Genomic DNA, 14,942 nt, shown 5'->3' with positions numbered 1-14,942 from the left:
GCACAGTTGCCTTGAACTGTGCCAGAGCACGATTGTTCCCCCCCCTCCCCACTACCCCGCTGACCTGCACTCACACTGCAATGAAACAATCAGGGCCAGAGCACGCTTACGTCATTACATTACGGGACTCGCCAACTGCAATTCTGACTGTTCATCTGTAAGGTAAGAACCAGACCGGGGCACATTTAGCAATCACACTGATGCGTACCGTGCCCGAGTCCAACCAAACCGTGCCCTGGCCCACCTCTTTCAAGCGTGCACGGCACGGAGCGATCACACCAGTCAAACGAACCGGACTTTGGGGTCAAACTTGCTTGGGCATGGTTTAACTGGACCAAGTGTGAGTACGCCCAAGGCCGTAACTTTGGGTTCAACATAGGTTGGGTTTAGATCTCCACTTTGGAGCAAAATTGAAATTTTCAACGTCAAGCATTTTTCTGCAACAATTTGTGCCTTTTTTGCATCAAGTTATGGTGCAAATGTCTTTATTTAGGTAAAGGAAATTATAATAGTTTTTTTGGGGTGGGTTGCACTGGTCAGTTTTGATTATTGGGGGGGTTGTAATCCCCCCATCCCCCCTGTAAATTACACCTGTGAGTACGCCCTTTTCTACTGTACATGTAAAGGGGGTTTGTACTTACGGTTCAGGGACTTGACGGCACAGTGCTGCTTCTGCCCATCTAGCTCAAGCAGAGTTCCATGGAAAACACAGCCGAAGTGACCTGCAGGTTACAACATGACGTGTTAGTCAGAATTAGTCAGCATCAGTAAATTCAATAGCTCGAGTTCAAACCTGTAAAGTTTTTCCATATAACATTTTATTCACCCCACGCTAAATAAGCCTCTCTGAAAGAAATGCACCAATTTCTGTCTGAATGACCATGAGGTCCAGCTGTGAAGCAGGTGAACAATGGCAGCCAGGATCAGTGGGAAACTCAGGACGTTAACCAACAATTTTGTTGTTGTTCCCAGAGGAATTGATTTCTTCTTTTGAAAACTTGCTATTTCTAGCTCTTCACAAACCTGGCTGTAAAACATTGAAAAGAGTTTGTTAAATGTGGTGGGTTACTTGAATCCCTGAGGCCCAAGCATATAGACAGCAGACATCAAAATTGGATGCTTCACTGGTGACACTGCAGCAGCACCGTCTGCATTTCACCATGACTAAGAAACATCAGTACAGCATGTACATTTATTTTGGCACTGCGCAGAAGTACACTGAGAGCTACTGAGGATCAAATTATATACGCTCATGTTATATATGTTAGGATACTTGGCCAATAAATGTTTAAAACTAAAACTAATTTGGGCGCCCGGATAACTCAGTTGGTAGAGCGAGTGCCCATATATAGAGGTTTACTCCTCAACGCAGCCCTTTGCTGCATGTCATTCCTCCCCTCTCTCTCACCTTTCATGTCTTCAGCTGTCCTATCAAAATAAAGGCCGAAAATGCCCCCAAAATGATCTAAAGCAAAAAAACGAAAACTAATTAGATTCTGGTCATGGCTTGTTGCTTAATGTACTAATAGATGAGCAAGTAAACCACAGTTTCTAAATCTTTCCCATTAATGGTAAAAGCTGTATGGCACCATCTAGATTACCAACATAGCTTACAGTAAAGCCGTTAAAGGGCATTTTTGAATATAGTGCAAATTACAGCATCCTTCATTTCTATCTTGGCTTGTTGAAGCCTTTTTTCTTGACAGAGCCACTATGATTAAGATCATGTTGGCTCCATGATCACAGCAGTTCCAGAAATCAGATAAAAATATTTCTGTGCAGTGCTCACACATAAAAATTAGAGCACAACAATCAAGATGACTTCATATCGTGCATGCAGCCTTTTATGTGTTTATGGTAAACGACTGTCTGGTTGGAAAACATGTATGTGAGAACATGGGCGTATTTATTATTATTATATTAATATAATATATTAATACGTATTATATTATTATTATAAATACATACTTTCTTAAGAGCAATTATTGATGGGGACACAAATAATACATACTTGTATACAGGGGTTGAAGTGGGATCTAGCAGGTGGGGGAACCCAGCTTGTATAGGATATGTGTACAGTAGTTGTGGAACTCCAAGGCTGGCAAGGCTAGAGAAAAGAATCACTTTATCTGATGTTTAAAGTGAATAAAACAGCCTTGCCAGCCTCCTTACTGACGCGATTCTTTCTCTCGCACTGGACTTCTGTTACCGTCAACGTAAGAAGAAAACCAAGCAGTGGACCAAACCACTGTGAGGCAAGGGAGTGGGCACTCAATATGTTTCTAAACTTAGAATTTTTTTGCCTCGTTTGAGTTTGTATTTTTTGACTACTTACACAATTATTTGTATAAGTATATATTATGTACAATACACAGCATAGTTTTAATGATATTTAAACCCTCAGATGGGGTGGGTCCTGACCAACCACCCCCGCGATTGATTTCTGCCTATGTGTGAGACTTGTATGTTTTGCCTGTTTTCACACCTTTAACAGCTAATTCTGATTCTCTTAAGTTACCATCACCCTCACACTAAATCTGCCCCCTCAAGTAACCCAGTATGAAGCTTTATTCATTTATTCCCCACGCAAGCTAAACGCTATGCCAATCCCCCTTGAGTTATTGTGCATTTTATTGAATTATATCTCTTAAGACATGAGGGCTTGCCCCAGACTGGGAGGGGGTGCAGGAATAAAATGAGCGCGGCGTTCTCCTATCACGTCCTTGCAGATGGCTGAGGGTGTTGGATTACGACTCCCAACAATGGAGCCTGGGAATACTAGCTGTGAACAAATCATCCTACGCCATTTTAAAAACCCTGCCTCGAAATCCAGGCTCTTTTCTTCAGGGGATCATTCAGCTGAGGGGGCAGAGGGCTGGTTTGGGGTCTTTCTTTTCTTGATGTTGAATTTGATCTGTGGGACTGACCCTGCTATTAAAGCGGCACAAAGTGAGGTGATTTTGTGTCTGCATGTCAAGCTTAGAGTTTGATTAAGCAGGCAATTGAGCTCTTTGTGGGCGACTTTAGCCATAGCTTTACATAAATCTCACATTTAATCTGAGTTCGCTGGATAAAAGTATCGCACCACATCAGATACAATCCCTTCGTGAATTGTTTGCGGAGAAATAATGTTTTTGGTATTATTTCAAAGCTTTAAAAGCTTTGACACAGCAGTTTGTATTAACTGGATGGTTATACATAACTTTTTCAGCTATATAAATGTCTGCTTTGCTACTTTATTTTGCACATTAGCAGCCAGTAGCCCCTTCCTGGAAAACAAAATCCAAGAAAATTGCCAAGAAAAGCACAAGAAAATCATGGATTTTACATTTCCCCTTGCATAAATGTAAAGGGACTGCATTTATATTGTGCTTCTCTAGTCTTCTCGACTACTCAAAGCACTTTTACATAGCACAGAAACCATTCACACACATTTATACACTGTGGCTGAGGCTGCCATGCTAGGTGCTACTTGCTTAGGGCTGCTTGATTATGGAAAAAAAATCATAATCACGATTATTTTGGTCAATACTGAAATCACAATTATTTGACACGATTACTCATTGACTTTTAGAAAGATGTTGCAATTATTGAACTTAAAAAAACAGTGAAAAAGTTAAACAAAGCAACAGTGAAAACCCCTTGAACTGTGAAATTCGCCTTCATACTTTTCATTCAGAACACAAGACAAAATAAGAGTTTACTTGCAAAGCATAATGTGCAAAATAATCGCTTTTCTTGATTATTCTGTTTCTGTGATCATTAGGAGCCAAAATCGTAATTAAAATGTTGATTAATTGCACAGCCCTACACCTGCTCTTCTGATAAACATTCACACACTGATGGCGCAGCATCGGGAGCAATTTGGGGTTCAGTGTTTTGCCAAAGGACCCTTCAACATGGGACCGCAGGGCCAGGGATCGAACCACCAACCTTCCAACTGGTGGGCAACTGCTCTAACATCTGAGCTACTTAGTTTTGAGTAAGTAGGAGAAGTGCTGGGTTGTTAGCATGAGCAATAATATGGATGAACAGACAATAAAAACATACCTACAATAAAAAAAAGACGAACAGAAAACGCAATGAAAAACACAGCACTGATTAAATTGTTTGACATTTTCTTGTGTATTGTCCTCATTATGATGAGTTAAAGCTATAGTGAGTAGTTTCTGTCTCCCCCATGAGGAATTCTAAGTAATGACAACAAAACTGTCGGCCCGTCCACATGATACAAGCCTTCCATGATCGCGCACAGCCCCCCACCCCTCCTCCACACAGTCGCTAGTAGCCAAGGAGGACATGGAGGATTAAAAAAACATGACGGACTCTTCAGAAGAGCTAATTATCTTCACTGGAGTTTCTGCCCGGCAAAAGTCACCGGACGCCACAATCTTCTGAACATAGCCATACTGAGAAATACAGAGAGAGTTGTGTGGAGCTGATAGTCTTAATTAGCTTTGTAGAAACTCATTTGGCAACGGCTTAAATTGTAATGGACGTTCATTAATATAAAAAGTTACTCACTATAGCTTTAGGAACACCCATCTTAAATGAAATGTCTGTTCAAAATCCGGAAATGTTTTGGTGTACTGATGACTACAAAATGGAGTGGTTGTTTAAATTTAATGTATATAAGTTGGCCACTTTTGTCTCTAAAGCATGGCAAAAGAGACAAGAAGGTTTATTTGTGTGATATATGTAATTAATGTTGCTATTCTGGTATCTGGATCCCATGCTGTAAACAATGTTGTCTTGTAGGGCGGTTTGGGCTGGGCATATTTTTTCTAATGCATGACACAATAATACAAATGATTCATTCATTCATTCATGTTTGAGCAAGAAACGAAAAAGTTATTTTAGCAAAAATGAAAAAAAAGCATAACCACCAGAGAGAACCAGTGATATTTAATACTTAAAAAATGATCTATTTTAACAGTAGAGAAAGTGTTTCTGTGACCGACCTCTGCCGATGACTTGGTTGAGGTGGAGCAGCAGCTGCTCCCGGGCGATCACCACATGCTGCACCTCAGTCAGCAGGTCTGGGTGGAGGCAGGACGGGTCGATGTGGACCGGGGCCATCAGTAGGGGGGAGACCAGCTCGCCCTCCATTCCCAGACCCATCCCCATCCCACCTCCCAGCGTCCCTAGTCTGGGAGAGAGCAGCTCCCCGTTGCCCCCGTAGATGGGAGGAGCCGCGCGGCATGTCTCGGGCCTGTCTGTGCCCTGATCTGGGGAAGCAAAAAGGAGGGGATGGAGGGAGGTCAAAGGTCAGCGAGTGTATCAGCGGGGCCTCCAGAGGTCAAGGTGTGTTACAGGATCGAAAAAAGAACAGAGCGCAACTTGACACGGTGTTGAAGGGTAGCTGAGCTGGAAAAACAATGTTTCTGATTTCTCCTCAGCTGCTGTTAGTGGAAGGAAAAGAAATGCAAAAAAATGGCATGTAGAAATATCAAAATATGGACTATCTATGAATTTTTAACCACTGAACCTACACCCCAACTCTACCTGTGGACAAGCATGAGTTCATTAGTAAGTGTATCTACTCAGGTTTTAGGCCTTTCAAGTCACTTTTAGCAGTAGGAAAATTGCTCTGCCCATCATAATCAGGATCATAATACATAGAGCCCCCCTAATGCCCTCAGGATTTAAGCTTAGGAAACCAGATCCACAGGGGACTCGTTTACACTACATGAAAGTTGAGGAAGACTGGCCTGTTGGTCGGTTTACTTGAGGAGAGAGAACACAGACACCACAATTATCCATGTCTCCCTGGCAGATATCTTTCTGTGCTGAAAATAACATAAAATGACATGACAGTTGAACAATTAGGGATGTTTTTCCTTTCCACAGGAAGTGGAGTGACAGAAGATTGTCTTCAGTTTAAAATCCCTCTGCAACGGACAAAATCAACTGAAGGAAGGTAAATATATTTAATGTCAAAGTGTTTGACAAATAAGATTTCTTTAGTCGTTTAGTCTTGTAATTTGTAATGCCTTTTTCATGCTGAATGGTGCTTTTGCATGATTCTTTGTGAAGAAACTCAGATTTACAGATCCGTTTATAAAATCAACCAATCGATAAGTCGACAAAATCGCCACACAGACACAGACAAAAACTGCGTCAATCAAATTGTTAATTCATTCACTGTAAGTTATGGCAGTGTTACAGAGCTCCAGAGTTGGCAGGGAGCGGTAACAGTGGGGGTTATGATGATCTACACTGGTACGAAGAATGATTTTGATCAGTGGATCACAAAAAGCACCAAAATTCTTTCAGAAACTTACATTTCCTCAAGGCTGCAGGTGTTAGTTCAGAACATGTAAGGCATGCACCGCTAGCATAGCCTTCAGCCCCACGGGGAGCGAAGCAGGTAGATGGGGGGGGAGGGAGGGAGGTAGGATGGGGGAAGAAAAGGGAGGGGCTTATCTGGTTGACGTACCCTCCAGCAGGGTTGTTCTATAGTCGACTGACTCGTGGGAGACCATTTCGTTAGTGGGGCTGACGCTCCTCGCGTTAGCCAGCCTGTCCAGATGCTGGATGTGACCCCGCCCATCATACCACACCTCAGACAGATCTAAAAGTAGAGGGAGGGGGGAGAAGAAGAAGAAGAAGAAGGAATGATAGAGACATAGGGGGATAAGGAGCGCGTAGAAAAAAAGGTAAGAGGGAGAGACAGCGTGATGAGACAGAGAGACAGAGAGAGAGAATGAGAGAGAGAGGGACGGGAAACAAGTGATGAAAAGAGAGCAAGAGATAAAAGGGAGAGGTAGAAGATAAAGGGGAGGGGGAGAGATGAGAGAATTACTAAGAAAGGCAAAGCGTTTCACCAGTGCGCCCCACACACAAACTCACTGTGAACCCACCAGGCAAAACAAAACCCAGCAGACACACATGCACACGGGTTAGAGAAGACACACTGAACTCCAGCCGCATGTATGCAAATATATGAACACACACACAATAACACACACACACACACACACACACACACACAAGCACGCACGCACACACGCACGCAAAGACGCACATTAACTGATTTAACAGACTAACACGTCAGGGCTGGGGTCAATTCACTTTTAATTTGACTTCAAAATATTTAAAATATCAAATACTTAAACTATGATTGATTTCATCTCGATTCAATCACATACTTTATTGTTTTTGGTAGATTGTTTTTTACAATTTAAATATTTGCCTCTGATTACATTTGCTTGCTTCTAACTTATATAAGTAGTACTACAGTAGTAAGTACTTAAAGTGCTCATATTATGCTTTTTGGCTTTTTCCCTTTCCTTTGTGTTATATATCATTTTTGTGCACGTTATAGGTTTACAAAGTGAAAAAGCTCAAAGTCCACCCCAAAGGGACTTACCATCTCCAACAGAAAACACTGTTCACAAACTGCTCCAAACAGCTCTATTGTAGTCCAGCCTTTACTTCAGAGACAAACGTGGTCACTTTGTAACACACGTTATAATGCTCGCCTAGCTGCTAGCGTGGCACGCCCTCATACTCTGCTTCTGACTAGCTAGTAGTGCTTACCTAGCTACTGAGCATGTGCGACTCCCAACAAAGATGGAACAGAAGTGTGATGTCTCACTCTGTAGCTAAAACAGAGAGCTCAACACACAGGGTGAAAAGAGGAGCTGCAGCAATGTACAGTACAACAAAAATATGGTGTTTTCTGAAAATTAAACCACATAAACCTATTCTGCTACAACCTCTAAATACAATTATGAACCTGAAAATGAGCATAATATGAGCACTTTAAAATTCACTCAGCTTGCCAATATTCCTGCCAAACCTAGTTGCTGAAAACATTTGCATTTGACCAGAAGATAACATTACAAAGGACTGTGAAATCAATGGTCCCTGTCTAAGATCAGGGCTGAGTGTAGAATGTCAGAAGTCGCAGAAGTGAACTGACCTTTCACCCAATGACCCCTACCACAACCTGACATCTCCGCTCTTACCGTCAATGTGTTTGTTCCTTCTCCACATGAGCAGCGATCCCAGCAGCAGCAGCAGCAGGCTGACACACACGCAGCCCACGATCAGGCCGGCGTAGTCCTGCTCCTGTGCCAGCGTCACCTTGCCCAGATGCCTGATGGAGTCCGCCTGGCGCCACTGTAAGAAGTGAAGGGGTTTGGGGTGTCATAGAGTGAAGGAAGTGAAATGTAACACTGATAATTACTACTGAACTACCATCCATACAGGAAGGTCAGAGGTCAGTTACTGACACGTGTTTAGACAAATCTTTATGTGCGTAATGCATTTAGAGAAGACTTAGACACAGACTTAGAGAAGTTTGGTCCACAAATATAAATGTGATTTTTAACCCTAAATCTTACTATTAAGTATTGTTTTAGATATTAAAATGACAATGAAACACATGCTACATGTTTGGGCAGCGATACGTTTTTCATTGTTTGAAATTAAACATTTGACTATAAAGATAACGTGCACACTTTTAGCTGTACCTGTTTGACTATCATTAAATCCATACTGGGTGAACAGTGTAATCATTTCTTTTTGGGGCATTTCTGCCTTTATTGGATAGGAAAGCTGAGATATGAAAGGGGAGAGAGAGGGGGGAAGACATGCAGGAAAACCGTCACAGGTCGGATTCGAACCCTGGACCTTCTGCGTCGAGGAACAAACCTCTGAACATGTGTACCTGCTCTACCAACTGAGCTAACAGTGGATGTTTTTCAGTTATCATGTAAATCACTTGACCTCTTTTTTTTTCTTCTTGAACAGAACAGACTAGAAGGCAAAAAGAAGTGAATGGGACCCTGAAAACGTGCAAGGAGTGATGGCGCCTGCAACATGACCAAGTGTCTGTAGATGTCAGTGGGTCAGAGAACTCAGGCAGTCACTGACTGTAAAGGACCTGACACTAAATATTATATATGATGACTCAAGTTAAGTTTATGGTTTTCCTAAAATGATGGCACTCTCTGGTACAGAACTGTACTCCTACACACTGCACTATATATGTAGGCAGATGCTTGATAAACATGTATGCATGACAAATGCAGTATATCATGCATGGAATATATACAAGGCATGGAACTGGCATTCAGACATTGGGTATGCAATAACACACACACACACACACACACACACACACACACACACACACACACACACACACACACACACACACACACACACACACACACACACACACACACACAGACAGAGTCTGGAGGCAGATTACATCAGTGATATTGCTTCTGCCATTATTAGGTTTATTGGAAATGAGGTTTCGACTCTACAAAGGGGACGGTGTGTGTGTGTCTGGGCATGTCTGGAGGTTGGGGACATACAAATATGTGTGTGTGTGTGCGTGCGTGCGTGTTTGTGTGTGTGTCTGTGTGTTGGTTTGTGGAGCTAAGGGATATTGGCTGACCATCCCCTGAGATGTCAACAGCGATGAGGCTGATAAGGTCCGGTCTGGAGCATGCCGCTGTTCACCAGAAGGCGACCACTGGATATTATCTTTAAGGATGACATGAGGACTTCTTAAGCGCAGCATCTAATATTAGTTTTTATCATAAAGGTTGGACATTTCTCTGATCAAACCTCTTATAACCCACTGCGATCTCGGAGGCTGTTTGTTGCAAACAAGGATGTTAAATTTACTTGAGGAACTCTCAAAATAAAAAGAATATGCATTGGTTTAACAGAAACCAAATCTGTAATGTTTGAGATTTAACAATTAATGTGTGATGTTCAATGCACCTTCAGAGTTATTATCTATAGAAATACCTTTCTCTCAACTACTCCTACTTACATTTTTTAAAATACACCAAACAAAGAAATAGACTTGAAAACGAAAGGCAATAAACTTGTATTTAGCCAACTGGAATTTTTCTATGGAGCACAAGGAACCAAAAGCTATAACAAAGTCATATATAGATTATATTTACGGTTATTAAGGTTAAAATGAGTTGGATGGCTTTGTTCGATTTTAAACTCTCTAAATGGAGGACATAGTCTCGCTTTGCCAGACCCTCCTGCACAGCGCTGCGGAGGAGGGTCTGGCTAGTCCACACAGCATTCCTGGATGGGAGAAAAACGTGCTCTGGTTTATTGGCATTTCTTTAAACCAATCACAATCGTCTTGGGCGGCGCTAAACGCTGGACGGAACAACAGCGCCTTTGCAAAAAAGCCACGGAAAGGAACTTGTTTTGGTGGAACGTGTACATTCAAAAGTTGTTTTAGTCGTGCAACAGAAAACTCAGATTGGACAGATAGTCTAGCTAGCTGTCTAGATTCACCCTGCAGAGATCTGAGGAGCAGTTAACCATAGTCCTCATTAAATCCACCTGAGTTTAAAATGCCAACACAAAGAAAGGCCAAGACAACGGATATCCGGCCTAAAAGAGTGAAATCCAGTGGAATTTCTGTCTGCAACGAAGCAATCGCGGAAGTGGAACGTCAAGGATATAGACTACACATTATCTAACAAATAGGCAAAGGGCTCAGGGTTCTTTCGATGAGTAATTGTAAAGATTTACAAGGAATCTGTTTACGGCATTTACTATCTATCTGGGAGGTTTTGGGACCGATTTGTGGGGATTTGCAATGGACAACATACACACGGAGATACACTGGTAAAAGCAAATTACGTTTAACCATGTATCAGCTAATTTAAATAGCTCACATTACTATATTGTGTGAACAGTTAGCTTCATTTAATATTGTATGTGGTGTTTTCTTTCGTGCTAATGCTCCACCACAACACGTTCCTTCCCGAGACTTGGCTTTTGCAGAGCCACCGTTGCTGCGACCGGAGCTTAGCGCCGCCCAAGACGGTTGTGATTGGTTTAAAGAAATGCTAACAACCCAGAGTGTTTTCCTCCTATTCCAGAATGTATGTGTGGTGTAGCCAAACCCTTACGCCATAGCGCTGTGGAGATTGAAATGCAAGACTACAGATGATAAATGTCTTTACTGTTTAACCCCTCATTAATAAAAGACAGTGTGCGGAAAGGGGGGGGGGGGCATTTCTGTACTGTACGTCTCCTTCTCACGACTCAGACGATGCTTGACTTACATTCAAGTGACAAGACAGCTGGATGCTGAGCCCTTTCACTCAACACACTGTGTAATAAACTCTCCCAGAGCTGCTTTTTATAAGGGACTGCATTAGGACAGGAGAGTTATTGAAGTCTCCTGTAAACGATCTGGAACGCTGAAGGAATGTGCTGTTTCCCTTGAACGTCCCAGAGCGCAGAATGAAGAGCTCAATATGGCCGATGGCAGAATGCTCCTGTTTTGTTACTGAAACCTCATACAGTCCTTACTTCCCGTTTGATTAATGCCAACCTTGATTCAAATGAATAACAAATAGGAAACAAATTGGATAAAACCTTAAATAGTAGAATGTTATTCATTTGTAACTCAGTCAAATTCAATCAAAAACTCTAGAAATCATCATGACTATTACAAACAACTATGCACATACTCTGTCCATCTATCAGCACTGTGTGTTATGTTGTTGCTATGTGGCGAGTCAGCCTCCTCCTCCTCAGCAGCAGGTGCTGTGATATGATAGGATATCTTTTATTGCTAAAATTCCTTTTGTGAAACAGCGGGGGACTTTCATATGAGTGCATTATAAGTGGCTTTATGGCTCTCTGCTGTATTGCATCCACTTGACTCAGAGCAGATGTTTGATACACAATATCTTGTTCAGACATCAAAAGCCCCTCTTTTCCGATGCCATCATTCTTGGCTCAGAGGAAAATTTGTGCACATAGAAACAAGGGTTATCAATATGTAAATAGTGCCATCGCTGCAAAAATGCTCCAAAATAAAGAGTCATTTGATCATTTGATAATTTCTGGTTTTAAAGAAAATGAACACTGTATACTAACTGTTTGAAACAAGCACATTTGAATTGTATTAAGGTGTGACTCATCTCACCATGTTGGTAGATTTTCTTTCAAGAGGTTTTTAAAAAGAAATTACAATTTTAATAGGGGGACATTTCTACAGTTGATTAATTAACTTACTGTTTTTATGAGGTACAGCTATGTTTTTACAACATTCTCATTACTGGAAAAGACACCTGTTTGCATACGCTTTGTGTTCTTCACCTCAAATGAATGATGAGCTCATTCACCAACATGCAAATTAAATGAATCTGAACATCAATAAACAGTTTAACACACCCTGACACACACCCTGACACACACACACACACACACACACACACACACACACACGCACCCTTCACTGCCACTTCAAACACACACACACAAGCTTTTCTTTGCTGTAAACATGCAGGGAAGCTGGAACAAGATGGTTAGTGTTTTAAGTGAAGAGTGTGTGTGTGTGTGTGTGTGTGTGTGTGTGTGTGAGAGAGAGTGGGTGCGGATGTGTATTATTGGTTGGCTGGGTTTCTCTATAAACAAAAAGGCGTTAATTAAAGAAAGTGTCTTTGTTGACCAACTGTTAGACAGGCTATGGAGAGGAGGTGTGTATGTATAGGTGTGTGCACCTGTGTATGAATCACTTTCAGTGGCTTTATAGTGTGTATGAGCGATGAGAATATGTTAATGTTTGTGTGTTTGTGTCAATGTGCAGAGCTTAACCTAAAGTGGAAAATAAATAATATAGGTAATAGGGTTAAAAATGGTATAAAATGTTAAACCATTAAAAAGGAGAGAAAAAAACCCTCCAAACAGACTGCTGCTAAGAAGAAAAGAAAAAAATCCCAGATCTTTTCTACTCTCAATGCAAACTAAAAAGCACACTGCATGTGCGTTGGTATCTGTAGACTGCAGGTGTGTCTCACCTCCACCTGCAGCCCCTTGGCGGTGGCGGCCTGCAGCTCGTTGGGGACGAGGCACTCCAGAGTGTTTCCGATCAGAGTCAGAGTCTCACAGCTGTGGTTGGACACAGTCAGAACCTGACACTTCATCGCCTCCCTGTCCATGTGGTCACCCTGCAGCGGATGGAAAGGGGGAGGAAAGAGAGAGAAGGTGAGATAGAAATAATAAGGGGAGGAAAGACAGTGAAAAAGGAAGGAGGGAGTTAAAGAAGGAGAAAGGGATTAAGATACAGGGGAGAGAAAAAAAAAGATTGAGACACATGAGGTCAACAGTTGCAAAAGGGTTGAGGTCAGCAACATTACACGGACTATTACTAAGGTCAGTGCATCCAGACAGTAGATGGAACAAACCAAATGGTTAATTACAAAATAAAATGGCGACAAACTATTGCAAGTGCAAAATAAAATGTCAAAAATAAAGCTCCCTTGTGATTTTCCTGGAAAAGATACTACCTAAGGTGCAAATGAAATGCTGCTGTCAGGTGAGGTCTGACAGGAAGAAAGGATGAGTAAAAAAATCAAAACAGTGGATAGAAATGGAATTTCACGCATTTTGGGAATACTGGTACACACAACAGGAACAGAATACAGAGCCTTAGGGGGAGCTCTTTGGCCAGCAGAGTCCCTGTTATGTAGACTGACCCTCTTTAAGATTAAGTCTAGACTACTGCAACTCTCTCTTGGCTGGCCTGCCTGCATGTGCCGTCCGGCCCCTGCAGCTCATTCAGAACGCAGCAGCTCGACTGGTCTTCAACCTCCCCAAGTTCTCTCACACTACACCTCTCCTCCGCTCTCTTCACTGGTTACCAGTTGCTGCCCGCATCCGCTTCAAGACACTAGTATTTGCATCAGCCCCAGCTTACATCCAAGACATGGTCAAACCCTATACCCCAATCCCCCCCACTCCTCTGCATCAGCCAACCTGCTTGCTGCCCCCTCACAACGAGGGACAACTAATCACTCAACGAAATCCCGACTGTTTGCTGTCCTGGCTCCTAAATGGTGGAATGAGCTCCGCATTGACATCAGGATGGCCGAAAGCCTATGCATCTTCTTTTGCCGAAGCTCTTCCAACTGCACCTTGGATGATGATTTCATATGGCTCTTTGTAGTTTGGCTTATTTATTTGAAGCTAATGTACTTGCACTTACTACTTGTTGTCCGGAGTTTGTACCTTCAAGGTTGAAAGCACTTCATTGGAAGTCGCTTTGGATAAAAGCGTCAGCTAAATGACATGTCATTTAATAATAATAATAATAATTAAGTTGTAAGGTCTGCATTATATGTATACTGTGCCTGTGTGGGGCACTTTCTTAGTTTTTTTGGGCCCTAAGGCGCACTATTTAATTTTATACAGACATACAGTCAAGTTGCATAAAGTTTAGAGTGGAAGATGCAGACTGCTGTCGAGGATTGCAAGGTGGGGGCTGTTTGGTAAAGTTTACTCTGGTATAAATCAATCACAGGCCACATAAGTGTGTTCTTTGCAATTTACAGACCTCTGTATTGGAGTCCGAAACATTCATACTCTTTAAAGTTGACTTGTGCAGTCTTCAAACTATTTATAGGACTTTTAAAAATGCCAGTAAGTGACATGGGTGCAGGATTGACAAAATGATATACATTTAATAGTCTGAAGTCATTTTTTAGTAATAACACCATGGCTTGTTTAGGATATATTGGGATTTGGAAGCAGAAGGCTTCAAATCTCTTGGAAACGAGTGCAAAAAATAGTTAGCGAGGTGAAGTAATACTGGCTTACGTGCAGGTCTCTCTTTCTGGCAGAGTTCATCATGATTCATAGAGATCAAAAGGACTGAATATGAACTGAGCTTGCTGCTTCGGATTTAAGTAAGACAGAGCAACTTATTCTAGTCGTGTGACCCCTAGCGGGACGACAGCAAACACCCCCTCTGAGATCTGACTGGAAGCACACACAGCAATTGCCCATGTGAGTGTGTGTAACCGACCCAGTGAGTGCATGTAGTTTGACGGGAAGCGGCGAGAGAACAACACAGCCTAATTTGTTCTTTTTCTCCCCTCTCAGACTTGGTCTTGTCCCCGTGTTTTCTCTTCTCGTTCACTTTTTGTTCC

At 42.1% G+C, this 14,942-nt stretch overlaps 1 protein-coding gene across 2 annotated transcripts in view; it reads right to left on the bottom strand.

Moving 5' to 3' along the window:
• met (MET proto-oncogene, receptor tyrosine kinase) overlaps positions 1-14,942 on the bottom strand; it is a 90,481-nt gene that overhangs the window by 12,999 nt on the left and 62,540 nt on the right. Inside the window, exons 12-16 of one of the 2 annotated variants that reach the window (XM_031279724.2) lie at positions 12,813-12,962; positions 7,974-8,127; positions 6,440-6,574; positions 4,962-5,228; positions 642-722 (exon numbers count right to left, since the gene is read on the bottom strand). In XM_031279724.2, coding sequence (XP_031135584.2) covers positions 642-722; positions 4,962-5,228; positions 6,440-6,574; positions 7,974-8,127; positions 12,813-12,962 — 787 coding nt within the window. The remainder of the gene's footprint in view (positions 1-641; positions 723-4,961; positions 5,229-6,439; positions 6,575-7,973; positions 8,128-12,812; positions 12,963-14,942) is intronic. The other variant, XM_031279725.2, reaches the window with a different exon arrangement.

The sequence above is a fragment of the Sander lucioperca genome, chromosome 7 (genome assembly GCF_008315115.2).
Source record: "Sander lucioperca isolate FBNREF2018 chromosome 7, SLUC_FBN_1.2, whole genome shotgun sequence".
Taxonomy (NCBI): domain Eukaryota; kingdom Metazoa; phylum Chordata; class Actinopteri; order Perciformes; family Percidae; genus Sander; species Sander lucioperca.
Note: the sequence above shows the minus strand (reverse complement) of the source record. Positions and strands in the feature narration are given on the sequence as shown.